Genomic DNA, 22941 nt, shown 5'->3' with positions numbered 1-22941 from the left:
CAAGGCTGGAAATGGGGCGATGGAAGCTGGTGAGATTCTTCAGATTTTGTTTTTCATGCTTCCCTGGATACTCTCTCAATATATTAAAATTATCGTCCTGAGTACATACGAAGACTCAAAAAGGAAATAAAACAGGGCAACGCCAACAGGACCGTCTATTCCACGAAGCGCAGATTTCTCTGAAGTTAGTTTAAACTGCCGTACCGGAACCACGAAACACAGGGTCCTAGCACGGGAGACTAGCACGGAAGACTGACTGTAACACCGCCACGGGGCACCCGCCTCGTTCGCGGTTCCCAGCCGGCTTGAAAGCCTATTTTGGTTCCCGCCCCTTTTCCTCTTGCTCTTTCTAACCCTTCCCCCTCTGCCAATTCCGGAGCGGAACCCCTTTTAAATTTGTTCTAAGTTGAAGCGTAGGACCAATTTCGTCAACACAATCCGGAATGGTCAGCATGGCGGCCGCCGTAAGATACCTCGGTAGAGGTAAAGCAAGGAGTTTTTGGGCTTGAGGGGAAAATAGCTCTGGTATGGAGTCTCCCGTTGTATGCTGGATTCTCCTAGGCACGGGTCTGCATTGGGTGCTCGAAAAGCTCAGGGCTCTACGTTCTTCAGGTCGCTTAAAAGCGACCTTATCAAATGCTTCACTCCTTTCTGGAGCTGTCTTTCCTAGGGGTAGAGTGGGAGGGGGATGTGGACCGCCAGTCCTCCAGCCACAGGTGGGGACGAAGGTGAAGACGCGGTTCTGTCTCCAATACTGGGGGTGTGGGCTGCGCGGGAGAGTGTGACAAGCCAAGTGAGTTCTGGTGTGGAAAAGGTGGTATATTTAAGTGATCTACGTCTATAAACTTCAACGCTTTACAGAATTCTTGTTGGTGCTTTGGGAGTACATCGTTGCAGGCAATTCTAATTCTTAAACGTCCAGACGTTGTTTAATTTGCATCAACATTTATCATTTGGAGACTAATTGTGTAGTACTTCTTGGTAGCAGCTCTTTCAGCAGTTAGTAAACTCCAATTTATTGTCTAGGAGGAAGCCCTTTTTTGGTACAATGCTGTTTTATGGTTTTTGTTTTTTTACAGTGCTTTTTAATTTTTGTTCTGTGTTTTTGAAACACTGATATTGTTATTTAATTAAGATAGCTCTTTAGGTGGAAGCAGCAGCCAGCATCACTCCCATTTTGCAGGGGAATAAACTGATCCTGTTAAAGTATGTGGTAATGAGCATATAACTAGTAAGTGGCGGGGGGGGGGGGGAGGGGGGACTGAAGCTTCACTCCTAGGCCAGTGATTTTTTTTTTTTTTTTAATTTTAAACTACATACTAGTTTTCTCTTTGAGGTTCTTATAGGAACGTTTAGTGTCAAGACAGGATTCTGTTTTTGGGGTAGTTGTTTAAAAGAGTGGTGGCAAGAGATCACAGCAGACCTGATAACTACTAAGCGAGCAAACCAAAAAGTATATCTTTACTGAAGAGACTTACAGTATTTTCTTCATGTGTGACAGAAATAACATTATTTTAGATAAATCAAATAAACCAAAAAGAGAACTGAAGATTATCATTCTCTCCTTGCCACGTTTTCTTCTCTCGGCTTCTAGAATTCCTCACTCTTGATTTTCTTTTTATCTCACCTGTCATTTCTCACATTACTTTGCTGGTTCCTCCTCCTCTCCCCAATCTCTTACCTTGGAATGTCTCAGGAGCCAGGATCTTGTCTTTCATCTTCATGTCTATAAATTCACTCTGGTGATTTCATCCAAGTCTCATGGCTTTGACTATTTTCTATATCGTAATGGCTCTCAAATTTATATCTACAGTTGGGACCTCTTTTGAATTTTAAAGCTTCTTAAACTCATCTGCCAATTCTAGATCTCCACTTGTGTATCTCATTAGCAGTTAACACTTGTCTAAAATCAGACTCATCATAACCTGCAGTCTTCCTCATCTCATTTGATGGTAACTTCATCCTTTGAATTGTTTGGGCCAAAACCTCAGAACATCCTCAACTCCCCCTCTTTTTCCCCACACTTTACATTAAATACTTGACAAATCCCATTGGTTTTACCCTTGAAATAAATCCAAAATCTAACTTCTCACTACACTACTGCAACTACCTTGCATGTCATTACCATTCCTTACCTGAATTTCACTACATTCTCAACAAGTAATGAAATCGGTCCTTTAAGAACCTAAGTCTTGTTACTCTTATGCTTGAAACTCTGCAGGGCCTCCCCATTTTTCTTAGTCCTTAGAATGGCCTACAGTTGTGCTGTCTTTATTGTTATCCACTGTTGAGCACTTCAGATGTGGTTAATCTGAATTGAGTGTGTCAAATACACATTAGATTTTGAGGACTTAATACCCGAAATAAAATACCTGAATTTTTTATATTGGTTAACTGTTGAAATGATAATATTTTGGGGTATTAGCTGTAATAAAATATGTTAATCTTTATTAATTAATTTCACTGGTTTCTTTTTTACCTTTTTAATGTGGCTATTAGAAAATTTAAAATTATACATGTAATTTACATTCTACTTCCATTGGACAGCACTGGCCTGGGGTCTTCACATCGTCTTGTGCCTACCTTGTTCCCGCCTCCCCTTACCCAGTTTACTTCTCTAACTTCTTCTCCAGCTACCCTCCCCCTCATTCTGTGTGCTCTAGCCACACTGGCTTCCTTGTTCCCTAATCAACACCAAGAACATTTATGCCTTGGAAGACTTTTTCTCCCAGTTAGGGTGAGTCTTGAACACTTTTTCTAGATATTTGTGTGACTTATTTTCTCATTTCCTTCAAGGCTTTGCTTAGGTGTCACCTTTTTGATGAAGTCTACCTTAACCATCTTACTTAAAATTACAACCCACTTTCCCCCATTTTACCCACTGGGTCCCCTCCATCACTACCATTTTGTGTTTATTAGCGTTGTCTCTCCCACTAGGATGTAAGCTCCATGAGGACAGGGATCTTTGTCAGTTTTGTTCACTAAATGTTTAAAGTGGTGCTAGCACATGTTTTTTTGGCATAGTGTGCTGAATAATGAATAAATCAATGGATCTTCAATGTGGTGCCACCCCTCTTCCATGTGTTGTAACAAATAATATTTAAAGTAATTTGAATCCAGTTTTTGCTTTCATTTGTTCATATTTCCTTCCTCCATTCAACCATGGTGAATAAGCTATACACATTCCCTCCCCGTGATGCTTATTATTTATGAGGAGCAGGCATGAACTGGTTGATTATTTTCTTTAATTACAGTTGTTCTAAGTGATGTGAGGGAAAAGTACAAGGTGCTGTAAGAGTGTCAGAGACCTAGTCTATTCTGAGTCTTCAGGGAAAACTTTTCTGAAGAAGTAGTTTAACAGAGTCCCTGAAAGATCACTAGCTAATTAGGAATTAGCTATGGAAGGGGGAGTGGGACGTGGCAGGGGAGAATGTTATGGATGGCAGGGAGATTATATTTGAAATACCAAAGTGGTTAAGAAACACAATGTGTTTAAGAAACGGAAAGGTGGGAACACCTTTATGCCTCAGTCCGTGAAGCGTCTGCCTTCGGCTCAGGTCGTGATCCCAGGACCGAGCCTGCATTGATCTCTCTGCTCAGCTGGGAGCCTGCTTCTCCCTCTGCTCCTCCCCCCAGCTCGTGTGCTCGCGCTCTCTCTGTCTGTCTGTCTGTCTGAAATAAATAAATAAAATCTTAAAGAAAAAAAAAGAAACTGAAAGGAGACCAGTGTATTATTTGAAGTACGGCAAGCATGAGAGAGGGTAGTGTTAGATGCAGCTCACTATAGGTTAGGAGTAGCTCATGGAGGACCTTGTTAGGAATTTACTCTATTCAAAGAGCAAGATGAAGCCATCCAGGTGTTTTAGGGATGTGATGATATTTTCATTTTTAAATGATCCCTCCTACTAGTATGTAGAAAAGAAATGGAGGAGACCAAGAGTGGAAGATTGAATAGTTTGGAATTTGTTGCAGTAATCCATGTGGTAGATGATGGTGGCCTGGACTATGATGGGTGCAGTGGGAAGGCAAAGACTAGATGGATAAGACCTCGTAGGGAAATTGAGGATTATAGAACTCTAAGCTTTCAGTATCAGCCATAAGAATAAGCTAGGAAAGGAGATGGAGTAATTTCCATCTCACTGCCAAGGGGTGGGATTGGAGATGGGGGTGAGAGAGACTTTTGAGAACGAGTACAGATTCAGGTAGGCTCCTAAGTCGTTGAGATAATTCTGTTTCCTCTGAAGTAGCAAGTGAGGTTATCTGCTAAGAGTGAAGGGAGAAGAAATGTGTTAAATAAGTGTAATAATAACAGATAGACGAAATGACCTTAGAGGGATTGAAAATACAGATATTATGGTTTTACAGTGCTATTTAAATATAGTTAACCCTTGAACAATGTAGGGATTAGGGATGCCCCCCCCCCCAATCCCATGCAGTTGAAAATCTGCATATATTTTTTTGAGTTTCTTTCTTTATTGAGTCTACCCCCAGCCAGGGAAACAGGGACAGACCATGATAACTGTCACACACCCACCCTCCCCGCTCCCCCCCCCCCCATAATTTTTGACTCCTCAAAAACATAACTAACTAATAGCCTAATGTTGACTGGAAGCCTTACTGATAACAGTCGATTAACACATATTTTGTGTGCTATATGTGTTATGTTCTGTATTCTTACAATAAAGTAGAGAAAAATGTTATTGAGAAAATCATAAGGCAGAGAAAATACACTTAGTACTGTACTGTATTTATTGAAAAAAATCTGTATGAGTGGACCCACGCAGTTTAAACCCGTGTTCAAGGGTCAGCTATAGTGGTATTTTTGTGATTTAGTTTTTATTAGTCTGTCACAGTTTCATAGATTTCTGTTGAAAAGTTTAATTTCTGGTTGTCATGACTTGGGATTTTAAATAGTAGTGGTTGATTGCTTTATAGTAGGTTGCATTTGATGTATTCAAGATGATTATTATTTTGAGGACCTTACCAAGGTTGTTGGGTTCTTGTTTAGTACAATTAGAATTATTGTTTATTGTTTGGAAGTGTTTGCCAAACCTTGAATGGATAATTGCTGTTCCTTCATTTACCATGTGTGATATTTTGAAGGTAGCTGGCTTCTTTGAAATGTGGAGGATCTCCTCTTAAATTGTTGCATACCAGCATAGCCCACTAAATTTGAGATTTTTGAGGGCAGGAACTAGATATCTTAGTCTAGTTCCCTCTTCTTCCTTAGCCTTTAGAACCCCTTGTGGCTATTGTACCACACAGAATTCCCAACATTAAACAGGTGTCTTACACTGCCCCAAATGTTATTCCTGTATGTTCATAGAATTCAGTTTTGGTGATTATCTTGTACTTCAACTTTTTCTTGAAAGATGAGGGATGAACTTAAGTTGTTAGGCATGTGACTTTGATGGCATTTGAACTGATGATAAGGAGTAGGCTAAGGTAATATATGAAGATGGTGTATCCCAGTCAAATGGAACATTAAATGCAATGGGACAAACACAGCAATTAACTTGAGGGATTCAAGGGTTAGAAAGTAGGATCATGGTAAACAAGTAGAAGAATGCTATTGAGGATAGGCAGGGGCCAGCTCACAGAAAGCCTTGTAGACCTCAGTAAGGAATTTGTACCTATTCTGCATGTACAGTGCTATGCACTTGGAAACTTAACTAATGAAATGAATTCACTTGATGTGTAGACAAGTATTATAATTCCCATATTATTGGTTGTTGCATGGTTTTATATAATGAATGGATTTTAAGATTAGATTTTAAGTCATTTTATATGAAAATCTCGTTCTAGAGTACTAACTTAAAAAAATTGAGTTGAAGTTTGTTCAACAGAAAAGACAATATAGAAGTCCAAAAATATGGAAACTTACTCTAATGTATAAGAAAAATACAAATTAAGACAACTCTTCATACCATCTTTCATTTACTAGATTGGCAAAGACCAAAATGTTTGGTAACACACTATGTTGGCATAAGTGTGTGGAAATAAGCAACCTTTCCATTGCTGGGAGAAATGTATATGGTGCTATCATTATGGAGAGCAGTATTTATCAAAATTACAAATGTTCATATCCTTTGACTCAGCAAATTTACTTGAAATTTATTCCATAAATGTATTTGTCTGTGTACAAAATGATGTTTACACCAAGTTATTTAACACAGCACTGTTTATAATAGCAAAATATTATAAATGACCTAATGGTTGGTTACTGATTAAGTAAATTATACAACCATATAGCGGAGTGCTTTGCAGCTATAAGAAGATAAAGTCTTTATGAACTGATAGGAAATTATCACTGTAACATATACACGTACACACACTTTTATGAAAGGCCTATGTGAGATTATGTATGTATATCTCACATAAATGTATTTATATCTATGTGTGTGTGTGTGTGTGTGTGTGTGTGAAAATAGACTCTTAACTACCTTTAAATGAGAAAGTGAAGTGTATAGAATAGTGAGTAGAATGTATTACCATTTTATTGGAGAGGAGGGAAATAATATGTCCACAAAGAGGCACAGGAAATTGCTAACATGGGACGGGGGAATGCTGGGGGCTAGTGATGAGAGGAAGACTTTAGTTTTGAAGATTTTATTTATTTATTTGTCAGAGAGAAAGAGTGCGCACACAAGCAGGGGAGTGGCAGGCAGGGGGAGAAGCAGGCTCCCCGGGGAGCAAGGAGCCCGATGAGGAACTTGATCCCAGGAGCCTGGGATCGGGACCTGAGCCAAAGGTGACGCTTAACCAACTGAGCCCCTCAGGCCTCCCAAAGACTTTTTGTGGTTTTTTTTTTTTTTTTTTTTTTTTTTTTTTGTGGTTCTTAAATAAGGAGATTTTCCTCATATTTCTGCATGCAAAAGAATATAACCTATATAAAGAAAAATGTAAAATTCTGAATACTCACTATTAATCTTAAAGAAATAGAGCATTATTGATTCTTTAAATGCCCAAGTGTCTTTTTCTTTCATCTGCTTCTTCCCCAGTAGTAAGTACTTTCTCTGAATTTCTGTTTTATCCTTCCCTTGTTTTTCTGTATAGTTTTAATGCACACACATACATACAAATAGTATATATATATCCATAAATACAGTATTGATTAGTTATGTATGTTTTTGAACTTTAAGTAATACTAAATGAATTCTTCTGCTACTTACTTTTTTTGCTCAAAATTATGTTTGTGAAATTCATCCATATAATACATAGTTTAGTCATTTTTACACCTCTCTAGCTTTCCTTTATAGGAATATACCACAATTTATTTATCCATCCTACTGTAGATAAATGTTTGGGTTCTCTTCTGTAGTTTTGCCATTTACAAAGATGTTATGATGATGATGATGATGATTTAATTCCAGTATAGTTGACATACAGTGTTATATAAATGTTTCAGGTATACAGTTTAGTGATCCAGCAATTCTGTATATTGCTCAGTGCTCATCGTGATAAGTGCACTCTTAATCCCCTTCACCTGTTTCATCCATCCCCCCATCTACCTCCCCTCTGGTAACTATTTGTTCGTTCTGTATAGTTAAGAGTCTTTTTTTTTTTTTTCTTTTTTTCTGGTTTGTCTCTTTTTTTCTTTGTTCATTTGTTTCTTAAATTCCACATTGGGTGAAATCATATGTTATTTGCCATTATAATTTTTAAATCCATCCATGTTGTTGCATATGTCAAGATTTCATTCTTTTTTATGGCTGAGTAATATTTCATTGTATGTGTACACATGCACACACGCACATACACACACAAACCCCACATCTTTTTTATCCATTGACTGATTGATGGACACTTGGGCTATTCCCAAAATTTGGCTCTTGTAAATAATGCTGCAGTCAACATAGGGGTACATATATCTTTTCAAATTAGTGTTTTCATATTCTTTGGGTAAATACCCGGTAGTGGAATTAGTGGATCATATGATAATTCTATTTTTAATTTTTTTTTCTATTTTTAATTTTTTGAGGAATCTCCACACAGTCTTCACAGTGGCTACACCAGTTTACATTCACCAGTAGTGCTTGAAGTTTCCTTTGTCTTTGTATCCTTGCCAACACTTCTTTCTTGTGTTGTTGATTTTAGCGATTCTGGCAGGTGTGAGGTGCTATCTCATTATGGTTGCGATTTGCATTTCCCTGATGATGAGTGATTTTGAGCATCTTTTCATGTGTCTGTTTTATGTCTGTTTTGGAGAAATGTCTGGTTATGTCTACTACCCATTTTTTAATTGAATTATTATTGTGGGGTTTTTAAAACTCTTTATATGTTTTGGATATAACTCTTTATTGGCTATGTCATTTGAAAATATCTTCTCCCATTTTGTAGGTCATCTTTTAGTTTAGGTATTTCTTTTGCTGTGCAGAAGCTTTTTATTTTGATGTAGTGTCAATAGTTTTTTTGCTTGTGTTTCCCTTGCCTCAGGAGATATATCTAGAAAAATGTTGCTATAGCTGATGTCAGAGAAACCACTGCCTGTTCTCTCTACTAAGATTTTTATGGTTTCTGGTCTCACATTTAGTGGTTTTTTGTTTTATGTTTTTTTTTTTAAGGTTTATTTATTTTAGATAAGAGTGTGTGAGCAACAGGAGAGGCAGTGGGAGAAGGAGAGGAGAGAAAGAAACTCAAGCAGACTCCCCTCTGAGCGTGGAGCCTGATGCGGGGCTTGATTCCACGACCATGAGATCATGATCTTAGCTGAAACCAAGAGTTGAACATTAAACCGACTGAGCCACCCAGACACCCCTCACATTTAGGTTTTTAATCTATTCTGAATTTTTTTGTATGTATGGTGACGTAAGATAGTGGTCCAGTTTCATTCTTTTGCATGTAGCTATCCAGTTTTCGCTGCACCATTTGTTGAAGACATTGTCGTTTTCCCATTGCATATTCTTTTTTCTTTTTTCTAAAGATTTTATTTCAGAGAGAGTGCAGAGTGAGAGAGAGTATGTGTGCATGCACACACACGAGTGGGGGGCAGGGGTTGGCAAAGAGAGAGTGAAAAGCAGGTTCCCCACCAAGCTGGGAGCCCAATATGGGGCTCGATCCCAGGACCCTGGGATCATGACCTGAGCCGAAGGCAGATGCTTAACTGACTGAGCTGCCCAGGTGCCCCCCATTGCATATTCTTGCCTCCTTTGTCAAAGATTAATTGATCATATAATTATGGGTTTATTTCTGGGCTTTCTATTCTGTTCCATTGATCTATGTGTCTGTTTTCGTGCCAGTACCATACTGTTTTGATTACTGCAGATTTGTAGCATATCTTGAAATCTGGGATTGTAATACCTCCAATTTTGTTTTTCTTTTTCAAGATTGCTTTGGCTATTCAAGGTCTTTTGTGGTTCCATACAAATTTTAGGATTATTTGTTCTAGTTATGTGAAAAATGCTGTTGATATTTTGAGAGGGATTGCATTAAATCTGTAGATTGCTTTGGGTAGTATGGACATTTTAACAATATTTGTTCTCCCAACCCATAAGCATGGAATATCTTTCCTTTGTGTCATCTTCAATTTTCTTTCTTCAGTGTTTTATAGTTTTCTGAGTACATGTTTTTCACCTCCTATGTTAAGTTTATTCCTTCATATTTAATTATTTTTGGTGCAGTTGTAAATGGGATTGTTTTCTTTTTTCTTTTTTTTTTTTTTTTAAAGATTTTTTATTTATTTATTTGACAGAGATAGAGACAGCCAGCGAGAGAGGGAACACAAGCAGGGGGAGTGGGAGAGGAAGAAGCAGGCTCATAGCAGAGGAGCCTGATGTGGGGCTCGATCCCATAGCGCCGGGATCACGCCCTGAGCCGAAGGCAGACGCTTAACCGCTGTGCCACCCAGGCGCCCCTCTTAATTTCTCTTTGTGCTATGTCATTATTAGTGTAAAGAAATGCTGTGGATTTCTGTGTATTGATTTTGTGTCCTGCAACCTTACTGAATTCATTTATCAGTTATAGTTTTTTTAGTGGAGCCTTTCCTGTTTGCTTTATATAGTATCATGTTATCTGCAAATAATGAAAGTATGACTTCTTCTTTACTGATTTGGATCCTTTTATTTCTTATTGTTGTCTGATTTCTGTGGCCAGGACTTCTATTACTATGTTGAATAAAAGTCATGAGAGTGAACATCTTTGTCTTGTTCCTGATCTTAGCAGAAAAGCTCTGGTTTTCCTCACTGAGAATGATGTTAGCTGTGGATTTTTCATATATGGCATTTATTATGTTGAGGCATGTTCCTTCTAAACCTACTTTGTTGGGGGTTTTTATCTTGAATGATGTTGTGCTTTGTCAAATCCTTTTTCTGCATTTATTGAAATGATACTGTGTTTTTTTGTTCTTTCTTATTGATGTGATGTATCACATTGATTGAATATCGAACCACCCTTTCATCACAGGAATAAATCCCACTTAATTGTGGTAGATGAGTTTTTTAATGTATTCTTGGATTCAGTTTACTAATAATATTTTGTTGATGATTTTTGCATCTATGTTCAGAGATACTGACCTTTAGTTCTTTTTCTTTGTAGTATCTTCTTTCAGCATCAGGGTAATGCTGGCCTCATAAAATGAATTTGGAAGCATTACTTTCTTTTATATTTTTTGAAATAGTTTTGAGAAGAATAGGTAACGGTTCTTTAAATGTTTGGTAGAATTTTTCTCTGAAGCCATCTGGTCCTGGATTTTTTTTTTGTTGGTTGGACTTTTGGTTACTGATTCACCTTCGTTGCTGGTAATCGATCCATTCATTTTCTGTTTCTTTCTGCAGTTTTGGTAGATTATGTGTTTCTAGGAATTTACCTATTTCTTCCAGGTTGTCCAATTTGTTGGCATATAATTTTTCATAATATTCTCTTATAATGCTTTGTATTTCTGTGGTGTCAGTTGTTATTTCTCCTCTTCCATTTCTGATTTTGTTTGAGTCTCTGCCTCTCTGCCTCTCTCTCTCTCTCTCTCTCTCTCTCTCTCTCTCGTTGAGTCTGGCTCAAGGTTTATCAATTTCATTGCTCTTTTCAAAGAACTAGTTCCTGGTTTCATTGATCTGTTCTATTGTTTGTTTTTAGTTTCATTTATTTCTGCTCTAATTTTTGTTATTTCCTTCTACTGGTTTGGAGTTTTGTTTGTTCTTTTTCTAGCTCCTTTAGGTGTAAGGTTAGGTTGTTTATTTGAGATTTTTCTTGCTTCTTGACATAGGCCTGTATTGCTATGTACTTTCCTCTTAGAATAGCTTTTGCTGGCTCCCAGAGATTTTGACCACTCTGTTTTCATTTTCATTTGCATGTATTCTTTAATTTCCTCTTTGATTTCTTGGTGACCCATTCATTGTTTAGTAGCATGTTATTTAACCTTCATATATTTGTGTTTTTCCCAGATTTTTTCTTGTGTTTGATTTCCAGTTTCATAGTGTTTTGATAGGAAAAGATGCATGGGATGACTCTGATCCTCTTGAATTTGTTGAGACTTGTTTTGTGACCTAATATGTGATCTATTCTGTAGAATGTTCCATGTGCAGTTGAGAAGAATATGTAGCCTTTTGTTCTGTTCTGAATATATCTGTTAGATACATCTTGTCCAGTGTGTCATTCAAAACTGCTGTTTCCTTTTTGATTTTCTGTTTGGATGATCTATCCATTGATATAAGTGGGGTGTTAAAGTCTCCTACTATTATTGTATTACTATTGATTACTCCCTTTATGTTTATTATTAGCTGCTTTGTATATTGAGTCCTCCCATGTTGGGTGCATAAATATTTACAATCACTATATCTTCTTGTTTTGTTTTTCCCTTTATGATTATATAGTGTCCTTTTTTTTTTCTCTTGTTACAGTCTTTGTTTTAAAGTCTATTTTGTCCATTATAAGTATTGCTACCATGGCTTGCTTTTCACTTCCATTTGCATAATAAATGCTTTTCCATCCTTTCATTTTCAATTTGCATGTGTCTCTTTTTTTTTCTTTTTAAAGTAAACTCTACCCCAGATCAAGAGTTTCGTGCTTTACTGACTGAGCCAGCCAGGCACCTCAATCTGCATGTGTCTTTAGGTCTGAAATGAGTCTCTTATAGGCAGCATATAGTTGGGATGTTCTTTTTTATCCATTTTTTCACTCGCTGTTTTTTGACTGGAGCGTATAGTCCATTTATTCAAAGTAATTATTGATAGGTATGTACTTATTGCTGTTTTGTTACTTATTTTATGGTTGTTTTTGGAGTTCTCTGTATTTTTCTTCTCTTCCTCTCTTCAGTCATGGTTTGTTGGCTTTCTGCAGTGATATACTTGGATTCTTTTTTCTTTTTCTTTTTGCATAGCTATTACTGGTTTTTGATTTGGTTACTATTGGGTTTGTATATGACATCTTATGCGTATAGCAGTCTAAATTAAGTTGATGGTTGTTTAAGTTTGAATCCATTCTTTACTCCTCTCCTCCCCATGTTATAGGTATGTGGTGTCATACTTTACATCTTTTTATTTTTGTGAATCCCTTGACTGATTTTTATAGATATACTTATTTTTACAGCTTTTGTGTTTCCTACTTTTCATACTCCCACTTATGGTCTTTCCCTTTCACTCAAAGAGTCCCCTTTAACATTCCTGTTGTGCTGGTTTACTGGTCATAACTTCCTTTAACTTTTGTTTGTCTGGGAAACTCTCTTCCTCTATTTTGAATGATTGCTTTGCTGGATACTGTATTCTTGGCTGCAGGCTTTTTTCTTTCAGCACTTTGAGTATATCATGCCACTCCCTTCTGACCTGCAAATCTTGCGCTGAAAAGTTTGTGCTGCAAAGTTTGTGCTGAAAGCTTTCCCTTATATGTAACTCTTCTGTTGCTGCTTTTAAAATTCTTTGTTAATAACTACTTTTTGTCACTATAATTGGTATATGTTTTGGTGTGGACTGCCTTAGTTTGATTTTGATGGGGGATCTCTGTACATCTGTATCTGGATTTCTGTTTTTTTCCCAGATTTAGAAATTTTCAGCTGTTATTTCTTCAAGTAAATTTTCTGCCCCCTTTTCTTTTTCTTCTTCTTCTGGGATCCCTGTAATGCAAATGTCATTATGCTTGATGGTGTTACTGAGTTCCCTAAGTCTATTTTCATATTTATTATTACTTTTTCTTTCTCTTGTTTAGCTTGACTGCTTTCTATTATTCTGCCCTCCAGGTCACTACTGTTTATTCTACCTAGTGTATTTTTAATTTCAGTTATTGAGTTCTTCATCATTATTTTATGCTTTCCACCCATTTGTTAAGGGCCTTACTAAGATTCTCTTCTTTTTCTTAAGTCCAGTGAGTTATCTTTATGATCGTTACTTTACATTCTCTATCAGGTGTATTATTTATCTCCATTTCATTTAGGTCTCTTGTGATTTTGTCCTGTACTTTCATTTGGGACATATTGATCTGTTTCCTCATTTTGTCTAACTCTCTATGTCGTTTCTCTTTGTTAGAAAAGTCAGCTATGTCTTCTGCTCTTGAATGTAGTGGCCTTATGAAGAATAGGTCCTGTAGTGTGCTGCAGTGCAATGTCCCCTGTTCATCAGAACCTGGCCCTTCAGGATGTCTTCTCTGAGTGTTGCATGTGCCCTGCTGTTGTGGCTGAGCCATGTTTGCCTTCAGTCCAGTCATCTGCAATGGCTCCCTTTGCCTGTTGTGGGCAAGGTTTGGTCCCTGTGTTGTTAGTGGTCCAGTCTGGGGACACCTTGGGCTTTAGTTAAGTCAGACCAGGCATTTGCCAGAGATGCAGTAGCACCGAACTGCAGGTGAATGTGGGGGCAGGGTGCTTGGTGCCAGCAAGGTCCAGATTGACAGGACTGGACCTCCAGCACTGGAGAGTGAGGCAGGTTGTGTTGGAGGGGGCAGATCTGCAGAAGTGCTCTGGGTTGGGATGCATGGTGTTAGCAAGGTTTACATGGGTTTCTTCTGGAAGACCTGGATCAGAGGCCTGGCTGGAGGGGGCATGTCAGCTGGAGAATGGGGGGGGGGGGTGCACTGTTAGCAAGTTAGGTACCAAGTATTGGTGCTGCACTGGTTACCAGATGTGTTGGTGTGTTTATGCTGGGGGTGAGTCATGAGAATGGTGCCTGACGGTAATTTTGTTCCTGGAGAAGTCTCCCAAAGATCCCTGCCTCTCCAGCACATGCTCTGAGATTTGTATAAACAAGTCTCCTTCTTGTCACTGCAAGCATTTTTCAAACTGCTGCTTTTGTGCTGTATCTCCATGGGGGCTGTTTGTTTTGCTGTCTCTTTAAGGGTGGGGACTCAGTTTCTCTTGCCCTCCTGGCTCCCTCCTGTCTTTCTCCCTCCTGTCTCTCCCATAAGCCTGCTGATTTTTAAAGTTCCAGATGGTAAATCTTACTGATTGTTAAGAACTCCTAAAATTCAGCTCCTCTGGTTTTCAAAGCCAAATGTTGTGGGGATTGGTCTTCCCTGTGTGAGCTCCGTGGTGTGAGGTTCTCTTTCTCTCTCCTCTCGAGCCCATGGTGTCCCTCCCTCCTGTGGACAGTCCTGCAAGTCCATTTACCTCCCAGCCACATCTCTGTCCTTCTTACCTTCTTTGAAGTGGCCTCTCCTCTACATTTAGTTGTGGAGAATATGTTCTGCCAGCCTTTGGGTCATTTTCTGGGTTATTTATACTGAATTGGCTGTTGTCTAGTTGTGTCCCTGGGATGAGGTGAGCTTATGGTCCTCTTACTTTGCCATCTTCCCAGAAGTCTCCTGATGTTATGATGTTGTTATTTTTGTGTATGTTTCTTAGTACACATGTGCAGGAGTTCCTCTAGGGCATATTCCCAGAAGTGGAATTACTGCATCATTGATATGTATATGCCCAGCTCATTGAATTATGCCATATTGTTTTCCAAAGTGGTATTCCAATTCATACTCTTATCTACTATGTGTAAAATTTACCCTTACTTAACATTTTCAGCAATCTCAGACTTTTTTTAAAAAGTTGCCAATCTGACGTATGTAAAACATTGCTACTTAAGTGCTTGCATCTAGAAACTGTTACCTGTCCACAATTTAGTCAAAGCACTGCTTGCTTTACTGAGGAAGTCTTGTGAAAAAAAATATTTTCAGCTGCAGTAAATAATACACTTAGTGATGTGGTTGATTTACATGCTGGTGTAGTTTTAATTTATGGGCCAACTGACCACTCTTTAAATAGCACTGTGGAATGATATTTTATTGTGGTTTAAATTAATATTTACCTGATTACTAATGAGATTTTGCATTTTCCCATCATTCATGTATCATTTATGTTTCCTTTTAAATTAGAAGCTTGTTCATCTCTTTTGTTTATTTTTTAATTGGTTTGATCTTGCATATTCTGGATATTAATCCTTTGTTATATAGGTTGCTATTCTGTTCTCCCGGTTTTTGGCTCGTCTTTCACTTTCTTTAATAAACAGAAGTACTTAACACTATTAAGTCACTTTTTGGCTAGTGCTTTTGGATTTTGTTTGTGAAATTGTTCCCTCCCAAACAGTCAAAAAGATATTTTCCTGTATTCTAAAAGCCTTTAGTTGTACCATTCAAATGTAAATCCTTAGTCCACCTAGATTTGATGTTTGAGTGTGTGTGTGTGTGGTGTGAGATAGGGATTTAAATATACTCTTTTCCCTATGGATAATCCCTTTCCTTAACACCACTTAATTGAATTATTCACACAAATGTAGTAACATTTGTCATATTTCAGATATCCATATGTGTATGGATTTGTTGCTGGGCTGTTTTTGTTTTATTAGTTTGTCTTTCTATATTTGTGCCAATAGCCAAATGTCTTAATTACCATAGCTTCATAACAAGTTTATATCTGGTAAGGCAATTCCCTCCACTTTGCTGTTATTCTTCAGAAGTACCTTAGGCAACTCTGTGAATGTATATGTTTATATATGTAAGTAAAGAATAAATTTAAATTATAATTTTTTTTTTTTTTGATTTTATTTGTTTGATAGAGAGACAGCAAGAGAGGGAACACAAGCAGGGGGAGTGGGAGAGGGAGAAGCAGGCTTCCCGCTGAGCAAGGGAGCCCGATGCAGGACTCTATCCCAGGACTCTGGGATCATGACCTGAGCTAAAAGGCAGATGCTTAATGACTGAGCCACCCAGGCACCCCTAAAATTTAAATTATTAAAAAGAAATTCAGGATATGTATACATATTCCATAACAGTAGAGCTAACATACTCTGTTGAACCTGAATTGGATTAAGTTAAAAATAAGTGAAGACAGGGGTGCCTGACAGGCTCAGTTGGTAGAGCATGTGACTTTTGATCTTGGGGTTGTAAGTTCGAGCCCCATGTTGGGTGTAGATATTACTTAAACATAAAATTAAAAAAAAATAAATGAAGACAGAATAATTCAGTTAGATGTTTAATTGGCTTTAGTTTCAAGAATTGCAGTTTCTGCTCTTAAACTTTTTTGTTTTTAAGATTTATTTATTTATTTGTGAAAGAGCACAAGTGGCAGGGGTAGAGGTAGGGGGAAAGAGAATCCCAAGCAGACTCCACGCTGAGCACAGAGCCCAACACTGGACTTGATTCTGCGACCCTGAGATCACGACCTGAACTGAAATCAAGAGTTGGACGCTTAACTGACTGGGCCACCCAGGCACCCCTACTATTATGCTTTTTAAAGAATGGTTGAGACTCATAAAAAATTGACTATTTTTATTTTGGACAACATTGATTAAGAATGTAAAATTGATGGATGTAATGGTTAATATTAATATTTTACATGTTTTTTTCTCTCAAGTCTTGATACATCATCAAAAGCATAGTCTTTCCAAGATGGCTTATCAGACACCTCTTTATCCTTGCTCTGTATGTGTTCACGTGCCCAGCAGACATTTTGCTGCTGCTACAAAGTAAGTATTTTTTTTATTAATTTTGTTTGCTTTCATTTAAAGTTTTGATTAAAGAACATTATGCTTTGTCCCATAAAGATGTACAGAGACATACAGTTGTGAAAGTTTATCGTCTCTGCTTTTTTGACCTTTTATAGTTGTAAAGGAAAATATGACTTATTATAGTAATGCTTAACATTTATTGAACACTGACATTCAATGACTGATCTGATTTAGTCTCCACAGCTACTTTATGTGGAAGCTGTTGTTATTATGTTCTTTTTTGAGTTGAAAAGCATGGCATTGAAAGATGATGTAACTTGCCTAGGTTCACAGAGGTAGTAAGTGTTGGAGTTATGACTTGTGACATAATAAGAAATATTTATATTCGTCTCTGCCTCCAGTTCCTGATACAGAGCTCCTAAACTTCTGTAATCTTCTGAGTGATAGGGATACTAGGAGCATCTATTATTCTAATATTTGGTCTTTGACCCAGTTCCTGATACAGAGCTCCTAAAACCCTTGTAATTTTCTGGGTGATAGGAGCATCTTTTGTTCCAATAAGGCACTCTTGGTGGGCTCCTAGATGGAGGCTGGTCACCAGAACGACCAAACCATGATTAGAAGTTTTCAGCCCCACCTGTCATCCAGAAGGGTGAGAGGAGCTAGAGATTGAATTCATAATTGATCATGCCCCCATAAAAATCCCTGTACTGTGAGGTTCTGAAAGTTTCTGGATTGGTGAACATATACATATGCCCAAAGGGTGGTGCACCCAGACCCAACGGGGACAGACACTCTTGTACTCCAGACTTCTGGACCTTGCCCTATGTACCTATTCATCTGTATCCTTTATCATATATTTTATTATATAATAAACTGATAAATGTTATATAAGTGTTTCTCTGAGTTCTGTGAGCTATTCTGGCAAATTATGAAGTCTGTGGAGGGGGTCATGTGACCCTTTGATTTATAGCCAGTTGGCCAGAAATAGCCAGAGGCCTTGAAATGCGATTGGCATCTGAAGTGGGGGCAGTCTTATGGAACTGTGTCCTTAACTTGTGGGATCTGATGCTAAATCCAGGTAGGTAGTATCAGAACTGTCTTCAATTGTTGGATACCCGGCTTGTGTCAGATAGTTAGTTGGTATGGGGGAAATAATCCACATATTTAGTGTCAGAATTGTTATTTCTTATTTAACTGTATACCCTGTTCTCCATCTTGCTTCTTATTATATTGTTAAGTTTTAACTAAGTTAAAACTTAACAATATAACTTGGAGATTGTTTCAGATGGAGCTGTCTAGTTATTTTTTTTTGATTGCGATATAACTGAAATATATTAGTGTCAGGTGTACAACATAATGATTCAGTATTTGTATGTTTTGGGAAATGCTCACCACAGTAAGTCTGGTTAATATCTGTCACTATACAGAGCTACAGTTTATTTTCTTGTGATGAGAACTTTAGAAGACTTACTCTCTTAGTAGCTTTCGGGTAGACAATATAGTATTATTAACTATAGTCACCATGCTGTACGTCACATCCCCATGATTATTTATTTTATAACTGGAAGTTTGTACTTTTGACCACTTTCGCCCACCCCCACCCCTGCCTCTGGTAACCACCAATCTATTCCCTGCGTCTGTGAGGGTTTTTTTTTTTTTTTTTAATATTTCATGTATAAGTGAGATCATATGGCATTTGTTATTCTCTGACTTATTTCACTTAGCATAATGCCTTTAAGGTCATCCATATTGTCTCAAGTGGCAAGATTTCATTTTTTTTGTGGCTGAATAATACTTCATTGTGTATCTATACCATATTTTCTTTATCCATTCATTCGTTGATGGACACTTAGGTTGTTTCCCTGTTTTGGCTGTTGTAAATAATGCTATAGTGAACATGCATATAATATTTCATTGTGTGAATATACCGTAATTTATTTAACCATTTCCCTGTTTCCCCCTATGGTACACATTTATCTTTTTAATCATTTGCTATTATAAAAGAATAATCATGTACATAGATCTTGTCAAAGATTATGAATGTATTTGTAGTATAAACTCTGAGAGAGAGAATTTTTGAATCAAAAGATATGTGCATTTATAATTTTGGTAGGTAATACTAAATTGCCTTCATAGAGATAGTGTCAGTTTATATCCTTACCAGTAAATTGTATTAGAATGTCTATTTCTCCATATACAGTATAGTTAAAATTTTTGAACTTTCCAATTTGATAGGTAATAAATGGTATCATCAAGTTTTAATTTATATTTTTTGTTATTATTGAGGTTGTATATCTTTTCATGTGTTTAAGAGCCATGTATATTTTGTTAACTGAATTTTCCTCTCTGTATTATTCCAGCTTTAGTATATGTACTGCTGAAGTGAGCACTGATGACTGTGAATTTTTTGTTCATGTCCTATTCCAATTCTTTGTGGTTGATTAGTAAGACTTCTTTATATATAATAAATTAGCACATATCTGCACTATAATTTTATATTTTAACTGTTATGGTAGAGAAATGGAAGAAGTGCTATGGGATCACAGATGAAACGTAAATTAATTCTACCTGGAAGAGGGTATCGCAAGAAGTACTTGAGCTGGGTCCTAAAAGAATTCTGCAGGGGGATTGAAAGAAACATATTTCAGTAGTGCAGAAGCATGAAAGTGAATGATGGACAAAATACAGTCGGCCATGGCTTGAATATAGGATGAAGAGGGAGGTGGCAGAAATGTAACCTTCCTTTGAGTGTGCATATTATCTGGATTCTTTTTTGTTTTTGAGAAGTTGGAGGCATATTAGTTGTACCAGTTTACATTCCCATCCCCATCCAGCAGTGAGTGTCTGCATTCCTAAAAACTCTGAGTAGCATCAGTCTTTATGTTTCTTCATCGTATTTCTTATTTATATCTTTTGCCTGTTTTTCTGTTGGAATATTTGGTTTTTTTTCCTGCTTTTTGAAAATATTTATTAGGGATATTAATTACTTTGAGAATATTTTATCTTTAAATGTTTCTTTTATCCAGCAGAAATTTTTCATTTTATGTCTTCCCCATGTTCTATTCCAGTGCAACTTTAAAAGCAATTTCACTCACCTAAAAAGTATAAGAAATACGCATACTTAAAAAGACCTGAAAAGTTTTTAGCAATTTTTTTCATATCTGACAATGAGAGTTATTCAGTAGGTTGAGAGAATCATAGAATTTATAATTTTAGTTGTGATTTTTTAAAGATTATTTATTTATTTATTTATTTATTTATTTATTTATTTATTTATTTGAAAGAGTGCCCAAGCATGCATGCACGCTGGGGGGGTGGGGGCAGAGGGACAGAGGAAAGAGAATCCCAAGCAGACTCCATGCTGTAGAACCTGATGTGGGGCTTGATCTCATGACTCTAGATCACAACCTGAGCTGAAATCAAGAGTTGGATACTTAACTGACTGTGCCACCCAGGCGCCCCTGTGGTTTTGATTTTTTAATATGCTGACTTTATAATATACTAAAAAATAGTTTTTGTATGGCAATTTTTTTTTTTATCAGGATCTAAGACAGGATGGAGAGGCTTGTGCTTGCTTCTCTCTTTTCTCTTGTCATTTTGAATCTCTTCATTTGTCCATGTATGTGCATATACTCGTGGTTTGCCAGTGACAAATGCTGATAAAAAAGGCCACTTTGGTCATCTCTGACTTTGGTTCTGTTTCTCTGTTGATAATAGGTTCTTTTTCTTCTTCACGTATCTCAGAAATTTTTATTGACTGTCAAACATCTTGTGTAGAACAGTTGAAACTGAAGTACCTAGTATTCATGCCCAGGAATCCTGTTGTCACAGTGTTGAATCAGTCCACTAAGAAGTTGAGCTAGGTTTTGGTTTTGTTGTTGCTATGGTTACCGCCAGCTTCAAATTTCTTTATCTTATGTGTAGGATGGGGGCTGGGTTGCTGGACGTTTTTTCTCAGTGTTCCTGTTTTATGCTCTGTTTTCTGCTTACCCATGCAGCTGTGCCCCAGAGGCGGCGGTGGGGGGGGGGGTGTTCTCTCTTTATACAATTGCTCCTTCTCTAGAGTAGATTGCTGTTGCTTATTAGTGCTTGCTAGTCTGGAGATGGATGCAGGAGGGATTCTATTTTCCAAACCAGCCTTTATCTTAAGTGGGCCCAGTGTGGCTGGACCATCAGGATGGGGTTTTCTCAGTATTTCTGTCCCTTCTCCCCGTGGTATTTATCTACTGCTGGTCTTTGCCAGAGTATCCAGGCCCTTCCCCAGGTTTACTCTACTGGTAGAGGATACTGTGCTCCGGATGGTTTCCTGATCTACGCCTAAGGGTAGAAGTTTTTGTGTTTTTTCCTTCTTTCCTTTCCCTATACATATGGGTGTTTATCTGTGCCCTACATGGTTTCAGGGTTACATGCCTTCCTGGCAGCAGTGGCTAATCTCTGTGCCCATACTCTTTAGGGAGGCTTTCTAGTCTCCTGGCCTGCTTCAGTCTTTCCCAGGAGCATCTGGTGGAGGTCTGTGGAAAGGGCCTACAAACTGTGAACTCCCGTTGTGTGTGGATGTCTCAGGGGCTTTCCAGTAGCCCTAACATTCTTACCTGTTTGCCTTCTCTTATACTCTGCTACAGATGAGAGTGTCCTGAGTATGCATGCATGTGGAGTGGGAGTAGGGAATGCGGGCTGATTCTTCTTAGATTTAAGGCTACTTGGTTGCCCTGTGATCTCAGCTTTGTGATGCATTCAAAAAAAGTGGTTTTATCTACTCTCTATTGTTAATACTCTTCACAGGTTTTATTTTTAAATTTTCATTTATTTGTATTATTGAGTGGGTTTTATTCTTTTGCCTTTCATGGTGTAAGCATAAGCAGAACCTCTGCATTTAGTTTCATGAATAAACCAGTGTCAGAGATATTAGTTAATTTATTCACAGGATTGTACTGAGAAATGAGATGTCCAGATGTTTGCATTCCATTAATAATTACATGCCCTAGCCATTTTCTCTTTAGTTCTGTTTAGTTCAGTTTAGTTTGACAGAAGTTGTGTATCACCATGCGCCCCCAACTTCCATCCCCCTATTTCTCAATGTAAAGGGTTTTTCAGCCTCAAAGGGACTTGAATCTCGGGTCACAGATCTTCAAAGGTCTTGAAGTGAGCTTTATTGTAGCACTGATTTTTTTTTTGTTTGAGTATGACGATGGGATTATTTTTCCTTTCATGCTTTTGGAGTTAAGGGACAGGTGAGGCGGGGGGGGGGGGGAAGTTATTATCTGAGTATAATCTCTTACTACTCATTTAATCTATGTAATTTAGGTACGCAGGTAATCGCAGCAAAATTCTCTTTGATTCAGACTGCCAGGTATTTTTCCCTTACCTTTGCAAAAACCTTTTTATTTTATTTTATTTTATTTTATTTTGCTTTATTATTTTTTTAAGATTTTATTTATTTGTCAGAGAGAGAGAGCACAAGCGGGGGGAGCTGCAGGCAGAGGGAGAGGGAGAAGCAGGCTCACTGAGCAGGGAGCCTGATGCGGGGCTGAATCCCAGACATGGGGCTTGATCCCAGAACCCTGAGATCATGACCTGAGCTGAAGACAGAAGCTTAACCAACTGAGCCACCCAGGCGCTCCTTGGCAAAAACCTTTTTACTGTGATTTATTTTTATTCCCCAAGAATCATAGTATTTAGGCTCTCCTGATAGGGCCTTACATAATTGCATGAACAACATAGATCTTCTGGATATGATTCTAATGAATAAAGATAGACATTTTTTGGAGGGTCATGGAAAACTGGCAGTGGGTATATAAAATTAATTATTGACAGATTTTGTTCAGTTGTGTTTTTTTTTTTAATTTTGGAAGAAAGTGTTTTTTAGAGTCCTATTTGATCTGTTATAATATTATGCTTTTTTTCCCCCTTTAAAACAGTGTTCCATTTGTAACTTAAAAGTATTTTTACTGAATCACCTCAAATATTTTGTGAAACAAGGAGCAAAGTATAAATAAATTCCTGTATACTCAGCTCATTCTGTATATCAGACTTCTTTTGGGTGTTGCATATATTTATTAATTTAAAAATCATATTTCAGTCCTTGGGAATT

General features: G+C 37.6%; 1 protein-coding gene across 5 annotated transcripts in view; it reads left to right on the top strand.

The window, feature by feature from the left end:
* The first annotated feature begins 304 nt into the window (after window positions 1-304).
* The window catches only part of MRPL1 (mitochondrial ribosomal protein L1), an 87397-nt gene continuing 64760 nt past the window's right edge, over window positions 305-22941 (top strand). The window contains exons 1-2 of one of the 5 annotated variants that reach the window (XR_015725436.1): window positions 305-483; window positions 16754-16865. Coding sequence is in view for 4 of the 5 variants with exons in the window: in XM_087864054.1 (XP_087720180.1) it covers window positions 16705-16865 (161 nt within the window). In the remaining variant the exon portion in view is untranslated. Of the gene's footprint in view, window positions 484-16698; window positions 16866-22941 lie in introns of those variants that run through there. The other 4 variants (XM_087864056.1, XM_087864055.1, XM_045790182.2 and 1 more) reach the window with 4 other exon arrangements.

Source organism: Ursus americanus, chromosome 8 (assembly GCF_024610735.1).
Source record: "Ursus americanus isolate L20-20 chromosome 8, mUrsAme1.1.p, whole genome shotgun sequence".
Classification (NCBI taxonomy): domain Eukaryota; kingdom Metazoa; phylum Chordata; class Mammalia; order Carnivora; family Ursidae; genus Ursus; species Ursus americanus.
This window is presented reverse-complemented; position numbering and strand designations above follow the sequence as displayed.